At 34.2% G+C, this 16,048-nt stretch overlaps 1 protein-coding gene across 1 annotated transcript; it reads right to left on the reverse strand.

Moving 5' to 3' along the window:
- Positions 1–724: 724 nt before the first annotated feature.
- On the reverse strand, positions 725–16,021 carry LOC128228883 (proton-coupled amino acid transporter 2-like). The gene is made up of 9 exons (XM_052940425.1): positions 15,884–16,021; positions 10,902–11,400; positions 9,563–9,742; positions 9,120–9,212; positions 8,666–8,750; positions 4,808–5,083; positions 4,181–4,359; positions 2,189–2,382; positions 725–1,166 (listed from the first exon to the last, which is right to left on the reverse strand). The coding sequence occupies exons 2-9, from the start codon at positions 11,207–11,209 to the stop codon at positions 943–945; spliced, it is 1,539 nt and encodes a 512-aa protein (XP_052796385.1). The 5' UTR covers positions 11,210–11,400; positions 15,884–16,021; the 3' UTR covers positions 725–942.
- Between the last annotated feature and the right edge of the window lie 27 nt (positions 16,022–16,048).

Here is a 16,048-nt window from a genome sequence, read left to right on the forward strand (position 1 = left end):
GTTGGTCATCTTCCGGCCAAGGACATCCAAGTTTCAATATTTAACGTTTTTTTATATTCAACAATCCATTCCCTAAGTTCTGCGCAGATAGACGTTTCACAAATATGATGTAAGTGACCTTGACCTACTGACCCCAGAGAAGCGGTCATATTCTAAATATAATAATAGTGACTCACACTGACTTCGAAAACTATATCACGCAGAACCTCCAGTTATTGTTACAAGGTTCAAAGTTCAAAGTATTTGGGTTATTTTTCTGACAAACATCTTTTTCCGTGTCCTTTGGTCCTGAAAGGATTAGAGGTCATCCCCTTTTCAAGTGCAACCGTCCACTATAGTTTCGGTAAAAGTTATTATTTTATGTGGAGTTTTTCAAAACACTGTTGGCCATGCCCATTCATTCCCTGTTGACCTTATCTATCCACAAAGCAATAGAAGTCATCTGACCAATGGCGACCTATTAGTGAAATTTCATCATCATGGTACAAACATTGTTCAAGCTATTGTTTCAAAACTTGACCTTGACAAAACTGATCCCCCAAAACTGCAGCAGTCAATGTGGTCAGTGGCAACTTGTGGAATTTTTATATTTTTAGGTTATTGCAAGGATAAGATATGGTCTACTCGCTAACTGACAATCAAAGAGACTAACATGTACATATGCAAACCAAAATGGCCCTCTTTTCAAATGGAGCATAAAAGCACTCTTTTGACCAGGTATTTGCTTTGCAAAACTGTATTTCATAAGCATTCATGTACATGTACGTAAAAAAGTTGTCATGTTTTGATAACACTTAAAACAAATATAAAATGTAATTGGTCTAGGTTTATAAAGCTGTTCCAGCTCAACAAAACACTTATATATTAAAATTAAAAACACAACTACTCGTATACATTTTAAAATAAAAATATCCATCTTCTGTAAAATCCACACAATATCTATTAAAAAGTTTTCGCAATTTCTGCCAGAGATGAATATGTGCCAGTGACAAAACCCAGCAAGCCAAAGACAACAATCACAATGTTCTTGATCCACGTCCCTGCTGCGCATTCGAATGTAAACAGTTCTATCACAGGTGGGATTATGAGCGCAAGGAAAGAGCTGGCAAATGCACCGACCAATGCCAGTAAGAGATCCAGGTGGGGCACTAACGCTGAAAGGCCAGCTGAAAAATAAAGACATGGGTTTACAGAGGGGGGTTTCTACCTAATATGGGGATGTAATTGAGCCCTGTTCACAATTCAAAATATGCTACTTTTAGAGAATCATGAAGCATTAAAGCAGGATTTTCATTTGACAATGGCATTTTTTCAATAGGATGTATGAGTAGTGGGCAGTAATTAAAAAATGCTTTTTACTACCATTTTTGTACTGTTCAGAGCAGAGCTAAATGTTTTTTTGTTTTGGATTAAAACAGTAAAAGTCATGAAGATTGGATAAAAAGGTTAAATTGTGTATTGGTGTTTATATGTTTACAGAGAGCAAGTGAATTGAGTTGTTGACCGATGTTGATAGGTTTTATTTTTCTAAAATTTGACCTTACGTCCAAGTTTTTGACCTGAAGTAACCCATATTCATATTTTATCAAGACAACATTCAGACAAGAATTCTGTCCATGTTAAAAGTTTCATAACAATTGGATAAAATTTATTACTTATAGTTTTCTCTCCATCAGATTTAACCTAGTGACCTAGTTTTTGACCTGAGATTTTTACCCATATTCATAATTGTTCAAGACAATATGCAGACAAGTATTCTTACGGAGTTTCATAATAATTGGATTAAAATGAATTTATGACAAGGATTATTTTCTCCCAAGGTGTAGATGGGAAAAAAATCTGATGTGAGGTTACATGCAAATGCCACTAACATGCTTGAGACTACATTCCATTGTTTGTTAAATGTGAGTTTGCTTTTAATAATTATCATGAAATGGTGAGTTGTTGTGTGGGAATCATCTCCTATGTGAAGATCTATTATTCAAGCTCTGATCAAAAGCACAAAAACACATTTCCAGTATGCAAGACTAATCTGCCCTCATGTTCATATAAATAGAAGAAAAGTGTGAAAGAAGGACACGTATACCACAAGACCACTCTAACCCTCTATATGTTTCATTGTGGTGCCCTAAACAAAGACTTATCATGCACATTTACTCATATACCTTTATATAAAAATCATACTTACCAATGCATATAACAAGAAATATTCGAAACACAATCTCTCCTCGATCTCGGCCAGATATTGTTTGAAGTTTGGGGTAACGATTCTCTAGTTTTCTCACTATAAAAGGCCATATAATGTTGACTGGCACATATAACTGAAGTCCATATGAAATAAACAGCGACACAGCGAACATGAGCTTCACTGACAGGAATAACCTGCAAATAGAATCAATTGGAGATGAAATATTGTGAAATGGTTAACAAAGCATCCATCTCTGGGGCTGTATTACAGAAGCATCTTTGCTCATGCACACAAGGTCAAGCCAACAATTACTGTCAAATCCAACCTTTCTTCATGCACACAAGGTCAAGCCAACAATTACTGTCCAATCCAACCTTTCTTCATGCGCACATGAACAAACTAATGTTTGCCGGAATTTTTAGTTTTGCTCATTCACACATGGACAAACCCATCTGTGCATATGTCTGTATGGACAAACCCATCTGTGCATATGTCTGTATGGACAAACCCATCTGTGCATATGTCTGTATGGACAAACCCATCTGTGCATATGTCTGTATGGACAAACCCATCTGTGCATATGTCTGTATGGACAAACCCATCTGTGCATATGTCTGTATGGACAAACCTATCTGTGCATATGTCTGTATGGACAAACCCATCTGTGCATATGTCTGTATGGACAAACATATCTGTGCATATGTCTGTATGGACAAACCCATCTGTGCATATGTCTGTATGGACAAACCTATCTTTGCTGAAAATTTAAGACTATTTTGACTTAAGTGTATATTATGAAATGCTATATTTTTTTAACAAACTTCTGTTTTTATAGAGTGTTTTAAGTTTTTAAATCTTTAGTTATTAAAATGTAATTGAATAGTACGGTATTATATTTGCCATAGCAGTGTCTACTTTTGGCTTTAAACTGTTAAGGAAAATATCAAATATGAGGAAGATTTTGTTTTAATTTAAGGTGGTTCTTTACTACAGCCACAGGGCTCTGACCCTTCCTCAGATCATGTATCCTTAACATGATAATTCCAAATCTAATTCGAAATGATTATCAAGTACATAATAACACTTGTCTCTAAATTAGCAAGTCGACCAATTATCATTGTGTATTTAATCTTTTGATTTGGATTCATATCATAATGATATTTTTGGCGTAACAACCTTCACATAAACCTGCTTAACAAAGAAGAGTGTTGATTTTTTTTTACTTATACTTATTCCACCATCAAGCCAGTCTATAGATGCAGGGCGAGTATGAGCTCTTCGTTTCAATAAAGATCTTAGTCAACCTTGGTCTTGAATTTAAATAAATTTAGTCTCATATTGTTACTATTTTCCTATATATTCCATCAAATGAACTAACTCAGTAATATTGATGAACAATAAGAAACTGTTGATGAAATAAATGAAATTAGCTTGTCACAATTTGTTATGTTTATTCAGATTTAAAATCATTTGAGTTGCAATTATGATCCTTGAATGAAACTGGCCCAGACCCCAATATCATGAACATACTTAAGTCTTGTCTCAGCTGAGAACTTTATTTGAATCTTGTATATATACAGTAATGTTAACGGAAGAAAAAGCGTTAAGTTCTTTATTCATATTCTTATTTGTAATTGTTCTTACAAATACTCTTTAGCAAAATATATATTTAAATAAGATTAATATAATTGTGTTCAATTTTTGAGCTATTACTCGAGAACAATTTTTCTCTAGATAATTAATTTTCTTTAGAATATTTATCAATGATGTTGATCAACATAATAAGAGAATGCACTAACAAAGAGTGAATTATTCATGATTTTTAAGCAAGCCATGCTGTTATGTGGAAAAAATTAATTGAGACTGAGAAAAGACTATGTCCATGATATTCGGGCCTGATCTTTCATGTGACATATCATATTGTATAGAAGTCAAGTATAAGATATATTTATAATCATCTAATAAAATTAATATAAATAAAGTTTTTCAAACCAGTTATCAGATGGTAGATTCAGAGTCACACTGCCTTTGGCATCGTCGCCATATTTCAGGAATCCATAGAAACCCACAGCCACGTAGAGGGACACTGTGATTGTGAGACCGAGGTTAAGAATGCCTGCTTTCCCCAGGAATGCTGTAGGTTCCCGCATCTTGTCATACAGTGGCAAAACCTGGTAATAAACGGATGATATAAGTATGGAATTGTGTGAGACTAAAACACAGCAGTTGATAGCTAAGTATGGATGTTTTTGGTTTTGTTTGAAATGAATGTTGTAGACCTTTAATGTCATTTACTCTGTATGTTTGGACTGACCATTAAATATATACAGGAAATATATAAATTGCATTGTTGTTTTTACAGAAAAGTACATAAAGTATTAAATATTTTATAGGATTTTACCTTAAGTTCTAACTTATAAATCATAATTTATAAATGCATTGGTAATTTTATGGTTATGCTATATTACTTTAATGTACATGTAAAATTAAATGTACATAAGATACAACAAATAATAAATACACACTATATATGAAATATGTAAAAATTCTAAAATTAATGACAGGAATGAATCAATTTTAAACATTACAAACCAAAAATATTAATACAAGCTATCATACCAAACCAATCCCTTCAAACGCAAACACTGCTTGCCCGAAGAAGAGAGGCAGCGTTGATAAATTCCCAACAGCTGGACGAGCCAGGAAGTCTGGAAACGTGTTCAGCAGGTGAACGAATATTACCACAAGACCAAAAAGGTTAAAAACATTTGCGACTGCAGAGAATGGAGCAAGGGCTTTGAGACTCCGCACGAGAACGTATGGGATTAGCAGCACGCTCACAAACACGACGTACAGTTTATTGTCGAGAGCCACTATGTTCTGATGCTCCACAACCTGACAATATAGAGCATAACATAAACAAACTATGAAATAGATGTCACTTCAACTGTATCTTGGTGTAAAAATGGCCTTCCTTTGGGCATTACGCCACCAAAAGCAATGTTATAAGCCTATGGCATTCACTCATGTCTTTTTTATGAAATTTGAAAGAAAACAGACAAGCTCAAAAATACAAGTTTGTTGCAGCCCTATTTACACAATAAACATCTTTTTTATAATTTCATTATTTTTATGTATTTTTTGGCATGATATGAATGTTAGTAACAATCATATTTAGTTTGCTTAAATAAGAACCATATATGATTCTCGGGTGATAACAAGTACTATCATTGACAAAGCCTGGACTGAGGATTATACCTGGAACCCTCTGAGCCAAAGTCCAATACACTTACCACTAAGCCATCTACATTTCTAAACCTTAGAGGAGCACAAAAGAGGTTGATGTTAATTTTAATGCATTTTCATGACTGTGTAACTCATTTGACTTTAATAATTAAGACAAAAAAGCATATGATTTGTGTACAGGTAAAAAAATATAAGCGATATTTTGGCACTTTTTTAACAAGGGAATTTGCAGCCACATAGCTTTTAATTGATTTTCCTTTTTAACAAAGGTTTATATCTTTTTATCTGTACTTAAACCTTGTGCTTTTTTATTTTGATCATTAATGACAAAGAAGTTAAAAATAATAATACATTAAAATAAACAAACATTGTTTTGGCATGAACCTATATTGTGCCCTTTTAAACTTGATCTGATCAAGATAATGCAACAACCCAGGGTTCCCCCTGTTGCATGCAATGTGCCAAATGCAACAGATTTCCAAAAATGATTACCACTTTTTTTCATTCAGACAAATTTACTGCAATAAGCTATTTTTCGTCATTCATTTATTATTATTAATTTGTATAATGACGTACCATAAGCGCCCTTTGAGCAGCCCACGCTAGAGCATAACTAGAGTTATCACTGAAGGTGATTAATACCCCCGAACACCGCCTCTCATTATGATTTATCATTGTATGAAGTTTAATGCTATTCCATCAAGTAGTTTTCAAGTTACTGTCCAGACAAAAGTTTGACAAATCCCCCACAGAAAAGGGCAATAACTCTGTAATTTGCAAAAAATAGTGTAGTGATTCATGTACACTGAACTCCTTTTCATTGTGCTGTACCATTGTATAAAGTTTTATTACATTCCATCCGGTAGTTTTTAAGTTATGTTCCCGACAGGAAAAAAGGGCAATTACTCTGTAATTGGCTGAAATAGAATTGCAGTTCCTGTACACTACACTTCCTCTCATTATGATATATCACTGTATGAAGTTTTATTAAATTCCATCCAATAGTTTTCAAGTTATGCTCAGGACAAGAAAAAGTAACAAAGGGCAGTAACTCTGTAATTATCTAAAATAGAATTGTTGTTCCTGTACACTGCACTCCCACTCATTATGATCTATCACTGTATGAAGTTTTATTAAATTCCATCCAATAGTTTTCAAGTTATGCTCCGGACAAGAAAAAGTAACAAAAGGCAGTAACTCTGTAATTAGCTGAAATAGAATTGTTGTTCCTGTACACTGCACTCACTTTCATTATGATCTATCACTGTATGAAGTTTTATCAAATTCCATCCAATAGTTTTCAAGATATGTCCCAGACAAGAAGAAGTAACAAAGAACAGTAACTCTGTAATTAGCTGAATTAGAATTGCGGTTCCTGTACACTGCACTCTCACTCATTATGATCTATCACTGTATGAAGTTTTATTAAATTCCATCCAATAGTTTTCAAGATATGTCCCAGACAAGAAACAAGAGCCGTCGTAAGACAGCGCGCTCGACTACGCCCCTTTGACTTAGAATACAATAGCGATGTAATATTACCAAGTTTGGTCTCTTTATGTCAAACCTAACTAAAATTATTCGATACATAAGGTGACTTTAAATGCTGCCCTCCCACCAGCCTGCCCAAACAATGACGCAAGTCATTCAAATAACTTGATTTCCCATTATGAAAATGTGGTTAAGAATATACAAATATGCCTTTCAAAAAAATAAAAAAAAAAATAAAAAAAAAAAATAAAAAAAATTTCAAGGGCCATAATTTGTATTTAGGGTTAAAATGGAGTTATGTTTCTTGTTGTAAGATGGTCGTAAATAATTTTGAATTTTATTAAGTGCATTTAATGAACGGTATAGAAGTTTTTTATTAAAATCCCAACTTGCCCTTAACTTTTACTTGCCTAAAACTTTAACCTAAGTCAATCAGGGGCCATAACTTGTATTAAGGATATGGAGTTATGTAACCTCATTGGGTGATGGTCCTGAACAATTGTGTGAAGTATTAAGTCAATTGAATGAAGGGTATAGAAGTATTTATAAATAAATATCCCAACCTGCCCTAAAACTTTAACCTAAGTTCCATAGTCAATCAGGGGCCATAATTTGTATAAAAGATAATATGGAGTTATCTAACCTCATTATGTGATGGCTCTGAACATCTGTGTGAAGTATTAAGTCAATTGAATGAATGGTATTGGAGTTTTAAGTGAAAATCCCAACTTGCCCTTAAACTTACAACCTGCCCTAAAACTTTAACCTAAGTCAATCAGGGGTCATAACTTGTATTTAGGATAATATTGAATTATGTAACCTCATTGTGTGATGGTCCTGTACAACTGTGTGAAGTATTAAGTCAATTGAACAAAGGGTATAGAAGTTATTAATAAATATCCCAACATGCCCTAAAACTTCCATAGTCAATCAGGGGCCATAATCTGTGTGAAGTATTAAGTCAATTGAAGGAAGGGTATTGGACTTATAAGTGAAAATCCCAACTTGCCCTAAAACTTTAACCGGACGCCGACGCCAACGCTGGGGCGAGTAGTATAACACAACTATTCTTCGAATAGTCGAGCTAAAAAGTAACAAAGGGCAGTTACTCTGTAATTACCTGAAATAGAGTTACGGTTCTTGTGCACTGCACTTCCTCTCATTGGCTTTACCATTGTATTAAGTTTTCATAAATTCCATCAAGTAGTTTGCAAGTTAATGTCTGGGAAAAAAAAATTGACAGAAAAAAGGGCAATAACTCAGTAATTAGCCAAAGTAGGGTTATGATTCTTGAACACTGCACTTCCTCCCATTGTGCTTTACCATTGTATGAAGTTCCAATGAGTTCTATCCAGTACTTTTCTCAGGACAAAAAAAAAGTAACAAAGGGCAATAACTCAGTATTTAGCAAGAATAGAGTTATGGTTATTGTACACTGCACTTCCTCTGATTATGCTCTACCATTGTATGAAGTTTAATTCAATTCCATCCAATAGTTTTTAAGTTATTCTCCAGACAAGGTAAATTGCAACGGACCGACCGACAAACTGACGGACAAACTGACGGACCGACAGACCGACCGACCACAGGGTGACTCCAATATACCCCCTTCAAACTTCGTTTGTGGGGGGTATAATAATCAATTTTAATATACTGCATAGTATCAGAACTGTCAAAATTTAGGATTGTTACCTATATGGATGAGTTTGGAAATTCTAGGTAATAAGATGAAAATGTTACCTGTTTAACATTGACTGCAACAAACACACAGTAGACGCAGCAGAAACCAAACTGGGTTATGATAAGAAATCCATTGACAAAATTCCTGAAAGTAAAAGAATTTTTGCGTTCTATTCAACACCTTATAAAATATTTATGCTAAATGAAATAAGATATATCAGCATCTTATGCTTTTGCCTTTCAAGATATTGGAGCCATGTCGTCAGGAATGCTTAACAAATACTGTAGAAAAGTATTTATGCAAAATGAAATAAAATATAATATTTTTTTATCAACATCTTATGCTTAAGCCTTTTGTGAAATTGAAGCCATTGTGTCAGATATACTTAACAAATACTATAGAAAACCTTGCGAATATGATTGAAACACAAAATTGCTAAGAAGGATCTCACAAAGTTATGTTCAGTACAGCGAGTTAGTCAACCAATTACATAATCAAACAGTATTTTCTTACTTCCCAAACTTGCTCCAACCCTGCATGCATGGCGTTCCTGTTGCTAAAGACTCTTCCATAACAGATGCATAGTCAAGGTGCTTCACGCCTTTCCTACAAGTACGTACGTGTTAATGTTTATATCATGACCTAAGTTAAACCCCTAAGAGTAAGATGGATACAATAAAAATAAGGTAAACAGACTTAAATATTATAATAACTGTATGATTCATAATTTGTTTGGCTAAACAACTTTAAATCATTTTTTTTTTTGGGGGGGGGGGGGGGGGGTGAGATTAAGAGTTTTGCCAAATTTGACTCATCAGCCATGTCTGGTAAACTTTTACTAAATAAATAGTCTTGCCAAATGTACAACAGAGGAAAAATAACATGGAAAGCATGATTTGGTCTAGTTAAAGCTGGCGATTGATTCCAACAACAAAACAAACTGCATACCATCTTACCTTTTACAGAGCTCATTTCCGGAGATAACCAGAATGTGCATACAGTGGGTGGCGATGATGCCCAACAAGAGGACGATAACAAAGCTCACCCAGAGCCCCCCATTCTTGAAAGCGACTGGCATTGCGAGGATTCCCGTACCCACCATCCCCTTCAACAAATGCATCAGGCTCTCCATGTTCCTGGAAATAGACCCAACAAATCTTTTCATTTTTGCTCTATAAAATTATGGTACAAATATATTTTTGTTTTAAGTTTAGTAAAGAATGTTTTAATTACCCTTGATAAACGTAAAAAGGCAGCTAAAAGCTGACATGCATGGGTTATTTTTCATTATATTTCTGGTAATCTTCTGTCACATTTATTTCATGATCAGTCATAATACAGAAGAATGATAATTGTTCTTGTTCACTCATTACTTTTTTTACATATACATTATGTATACCGGTATATATCTCTTTAAAAAAGAGAAAGCGAATTGACAAGCTATTTATAAACATGTCAAATGGGTAACATTTAATTCTTGACTATAAAATACCACACAATGACATAATCTCAGGGTGTGTTTTTCGGCAATTGTTATAGCATATATGAGGTTATGTTCTCAACTTCCCAACATCCCAAAAAATGATTTTTTTTTCAAAAAGTTGCATAAATCATGTTTGGTTTTGTATTCAATTGAAGAAGTTCTTGTTATAAAACAGTTTATAGTCTATGGTTGTTTAAGTTATAAATGATTACAAATAAATTGTTAAAGAGTATTTGAGTATACCCCATTTACATAATTATGTGAAAGACAACAAGTAAGTTTCTCCCAAACAAAGGAAAAGAAACCACTCTGAATTCATACAATTATAAGTGATTTAAAATCATATTTGCAATTTGATGGCATGGACATTTTAGATGCGTTAAAATTGGTGCACTTCATGAGTTAAAATCATTTTATTATCTATGGACTGTTGGTAGGTAAATAGTTAAGTTGTTATCAACTATATGTAACTACTCGGTACGCCAGAGCTCATAGTTTATCAATGAAACATTTCTTAAGTTAACATTAATTGATAATGTTACACGTGAGCTTCATTCAGAACATACCATTGTACTAAAGAAATATGTAAATCATGATATCAAATTGAAAATACTTTTTTTATTGGTTTAATAATTTAAAGAACACTTGTCAATCCCATACACATAGATCTTTCTTTTAAATACCATACATATCTTCATCAATAGTTCCATGTCAACTTCTGTATATAAAATCAACACTATGTCAAAATTTTTATTAAAACAATTAAAAAATATTTCATGCACAATTTGATTATTTTTTGTCAGAGAGCTTACGTGGTTGATGTGAGAATTACGCTTTCCTCAATGCTTCCGAATTCCCCTGATTTGCAGACAATATGACTACCAGACGCTGTCAAAATGTTAATGTCTACCGATCTCCTACTGTCAACATCCTCATTGACCGATCGTGATCTTGGAGTGGCTCCCCGTGGGTGGGGTGAGCGCTGTGAGGGGCGGGGCGACTCTCGGATCGGCCCATTTTCCATAAGGCTGTCCTCTTCTTCCTGGCACATATCGTACGAAATGACAGACTCCCCACGTTTCTTGTCCATAAGAAATGGTGTGGACTCATCACTGGCCATTTTTACTCTTTTTTCTTGGTTCTATATCACTATCAGTACAATTATAATAAAGCTTACTGTTTAGAATGCTTAGTTTTACACTGATGTAGTAACATCATGTTCACAACATGCTTGATTTATTCCATAGGTCATGGTGCATGATTATTATCCCAAATATCCTTCTTAACTTCTCTGAATCATCACCCTCCAGTCTGAAATATATTATTTATTTAGATGTAACTACATTGTACTGTATAACAATTGAACATCAAGCGTTTTACACAATGCAAGTGACAAATTAGCCTGTTTGAACCCACTCACAAATGGTTCAGGTTCAAGTGGTAGAATGTCACATATAAATGTATCATTATACAATCAGGCTATATGTACCATGGGATGCGGATACAGCTGGTTGCAGATAACACTATTGAAAACAATCCTTTCTAGTATTTGGTCATAGTGATAAACACAATTAGAAAATATTCTGGACACAAGGGAGTAACTAGATTAATTTTGCACAAGCTACAGAGTGAAAGGCCTTATTAATATTTTAACCCATATTACTGGTATAACAAGTCCATTAAACCAAATTGATGATTCTTTAAAAAAATATGTTTAAAGTGAATATCATTATTACTATTGTATAAACATGTATATATTTCAGCAAAGATAATATCCTGCAGCTAATTGTTTAAAACTGGGTTGTTGTTTTTCTTTTTTGTCAAAGTTTGCCTTGTCAAAGTTTGCCAAGATGTTTATTGACTAGTCAATACATACTATCCTATAAGTTCTACTAACCAATCAGATCATTCAAATGTGCAAATTTGACTAAGATAACCGGTGGATAACTTACACAAGTTTTATACAATTGACTCATGTTTTTTTCCTGATAATCTTTCCATGATGTTAACAATTTTGGCACTTGAAAAGATTATATCTGTTTATTATAACCTTCATGTACAGCCAATGAGATCACCCTCCAAAAAAAACCTTGCCTAATCATTAAAGGGGCACACTATAAAAAGATGCCAAAAAATAATGCCGTATTTGTTTAACTCATTTGACTCAAGTGCCACAATGAGACAAAAACAAGATTTTTAATATGGAGAATCAGAAATTATGGCTAATTAATTACTTGTATGAGTTAGGAAAGAGGAGCAGCCTTTACATTCTATCTTTACTTTTATTAAAAAGCTTAAAGTAAAGTGATGTAACAGAAAAATACTCTAGATAAGTATCCTATGTGCCTTATTTCCATTAATTCTAACTAAAGTTGTTGCGAGGAAACCATTTTTCTGTTTTTAGTAACAGTGACATTGACCCCACCCTAAAAAAGCAATCCAAAGTTAGCTCTTCACATAAGCTACCAACACACCAACTTTCATTACTATCCATTAATTCTAACTAAAGTTATTGGGCAGAAACCAATGTTTTACACCCGCCCGCCTGCCCACCTGCCCGCATCTCTACCCAACAACATCCCCGTTCAATAACCTGATTAACAATAAATAAATATCACCAATATGTTGGCACTTTTGAAGCTGAATCTCCACATGAATCATATCCTGTTTTTGTTTGATCATTCAAGTCCATCCAGTCAAGGTGAAATATTACATGATGTGCTGATATAATTACATAAAACAAGCGTAGCTGAAACAGATGTCTCAATATTTGTGAAAAGTTTCACAGATCAAAATAATGTGTGTCCATGAAACAATTGGAGAATTTATAATTTGAACGGTTACAATGGTCTAGTTAACAACTTTATAACTCTAACAAAGAACAATCGGCCCAATATGTTCTAACTATCACTCAACACTTACATTATTAACATCATTGTTATACTATCATTTTCAAATAAACTGATTTCAGGAAATTGGACGACTAAAGAAGCTGACAGAGTGAACAACCCCTTAACGTCATGAACATTTTACACAAAATGTTTAAAATATCTAAGATTATGATGTGTTTTTCATAAGGGCAAACCAAATGTTGACGTTATATATCTGTTAAGGCATAAAACTGCAAAAGCGAATGATTGAGGGTCTTTTTTGAAGGATGGACATACAAAAGTCATAATTTCAAAGATAAAACTCAGGCAAGTCAACTCTTAATAAGTGAAAGAAACTATTCTGAAAGAGTCTTCTATCATAATGTAACTTTGAAGTTTCTCAGAATCTGAGAAATACATGTATCAATAAATATGAGGGGTGATAAAAACATGCAGAACTAGAACTCCGCGAGTCGGATGTGTCGCCTGACGAATTATTTACTGTCGACATTATAGCTGTTTGATTGGCATTTTATTCATTTATAGACAATGATGTTGCCATTTAACTTTCAAGTGTAGGTGGAATTTGAACCCTCAATCAGATATACCTACGGAATAAGTTTCAGGTTGAAACCTCCTATAGTTTACGAGATATGCCGTGGACAAAATTAACAAAGGGCAATAACTCTAAAAATATGGCAGCAAGAGTAACGGTTCTTGTGCACTGCACTTGCCCTCAATGAGATCTATCTAGCTATGAAGTTTCAAGTTGATACCTCTTATATTCTTCAAGATATGCCCCGGACAAAACTTTAAGCATGAAAATTAACAAAGGGCAATAACTTTAAAACTAAGAAAGCAAGAGTTACTGTTATTGAGCACTGCACTTGCCCTCAATGAGATATATCTAGCTATGAAGTTTCAAGTTGATACCTCTTATATTCTTCAAGATATGCCTCGGACAAAACTTTAAGCATGAAAATTAACAAAGGGCAATAACTTTAAAACTAAGAAAGCAAGAGTTACTGTTATTGTGCACTGCACTTGCCCTCAATGAGATATATCTAGCTATGAAGTTTCAAGTTGATACCTCTTATATTCTTCAAGATATGCCCCGGACAAAACTTTAAGCATGAAAATTAACAAAGGGCAATAACTTTAAAACTAAGAAAGCAAGAGTTACTGTTATTCTGCACTGCACTTGCCCTCCATGAAATCTATCTACATATGAAGTTTCAAGTTGATAACTCTTATATTCTACAAGATATGCCCCGGACAAAACTTTAAGCATGAAAAATAACAAAGGGCAATAACTCTAAAAATATGGAAGCAAGAGTAACAGTTCTTGTGCACTGCACTTGCCCTCAATTAGATCTATCTACATATGAAGTTTCAAGTTGATACCACTAATAGTTTAGGAGATATACCCCGGACAAGCGAAAATGGGACGCGGACGCCGCCGCCGCCGACAAAAGTAACCCCTATATGTCGTCTTTTCAGGCGACACAAAAATGCTCTTAAACAAAACACACTGAAACATGATATGCAGACCAGAAAATATAACATATTCATTCAACAAAACTAACATTATAGGTCTGGGCTAATTTCATAATGCATCTTAAAATAGTGAAAAAAATTTAGTGTTCAATTCAAAGAAAACTAGCAATGTTTTAAAACAGAAAATATGAAAATAAGAAAGGAAAAGTTCAAATAATAAAAACTTCCTGGACATCAATTTTGAAAGTTTTTGTCTCTCAAATGTTAAGAACTTTCCCACTACACGGCCTGTAATCGCCAGCTCCACCACTGTATGGTGGTGCAAAGAAAAAGAGCTGTCGACACTTCCGTGGTGGAGCTGTGCCCTATGTATACATGGACAAACGTGAGTATGATTTATATTTTATTTGATAATTTCATTTAACGGACATATTTCGAAAATCGGAGAATGTGGTACCGTGTAAGAACACTTCTACTGTAGGCTGGTTACTATTTCGTTTCAATATTGTGCAAACTGTGGTGCCAGGAGCTTTTCTCCCGAATCAGACTTGTGCATATTTTGAGATCTGATTGCATAGCAAGTACATTTCAGTGCTTACACACCCCGTAAGAACATTCTCACGCATGCAAACATAACTGTTATGTATAGTACCTATGCCGGAACACAACAAAATTAATAAGCACTTCTTAAAAAGGAAAAATGCACATATTTATTAAAGTGGTGGCGCTGTTGCCCTAGTGGTGGCACTGTCGAGTAGTGGTGGCGCTATCGAGTATGTTTTGCACATGAAGTAATATAAAAGATTAAGGCTTTTGAAAGAAATACTTAAATTGCTATGTTTATCATTCATTGAACATGATGCTGGTATGCATACTACTTGCGGAAACAAAACTCTTCGCGAACTACCTTATCCTTACTTAAAACTATTTCGAAAACAAACGGCTAGGTGCTGTTTATTTTTACCATAGAACTATAAGTATCTATCATGTGTGTCCGGTTATGAGGGAGGTATTCTTGCATACCGGACGTGTGTTTCCGGTCATTTGACCAGTGCTGGAAAAACGCATCTTACACCCCCCATGTAAAATGAGTTACGCGCAACAACGCGCTTCTTCTTATTTCAATACTAGACAGACTAGTCATTCTAAAATGACTACAAGACAGACTAGTCATTCTAAAATGACTACTAGACAGACTAGTCATTCTAAAATGCCGTCCAGGCTTTTATTAATGATGGTTAGCCTGGACCAGGCTAACCATCATTAAAAAAAAAAGCCTGGACGGCATTTTAGAATGACTACTAGACAGACTACAGTTTCAGTTTCTAATTGAATGAATATTAAAGTTAGAAGGCGGGAAAAGTCAATTAGTATAATTTGGCAGTTCAAGATGCTGAGCTAAACAAATAATGTTGATCACTTCGTACCATGATATGTTTTTCCACGAACTATATAAATAATTTACTACACAAACTTTTCGTCTCCCCAAAGTGAAAGTTGAATTCATTAAATGTATTCTACCGCATGTTTTCGAAATACACAGTTCACAGAATCAAACAATTGCAAAAAAAAATCAATGAAGTTTATAGCAA

This window comes from Mya arenaria, chromosome 3, assembly GCF_026914265.1.
Source record: "Mya arenaria isolate MELC-2E11 chromosome 3, ASM2691426v1".
In the NCBI taxonomy this organism is placed as follows: domain Eukaryota; kingdom Metazoa; phylum Mollusca; class Bivalvia; order Myida; family Myidae; genus Mya; species Mya arenaria.

What these genes read in the sequence shown, in the direction of transcription:
- LOC128228883 (XM_052940425.1), bottom strand. Translation starts at nt 11,209, where the DNA reads ATGGCCAGTGATGAGTCCACACCATTTCTTATGGACAAGAAACGTGGG. An exon ending in GGAAATGAGCTCTGTAAAAG is followed by an intron (nt 9,213 to 9,562) that starts GTAAGATGGTAT and finishes ACGTACTTGTAG; the next exon opens with GAAAGGCGTGAAGCACCTTG. An exon ending in GGTTGGAGCAAGTTTGGGAA is followed by an intron (nt 8,751 to 9,119) that starts GTAAGAAAATAC and finishes TTTTACTTTCAG; the next exon opens with GAATTTTGTCAATGGATTTC.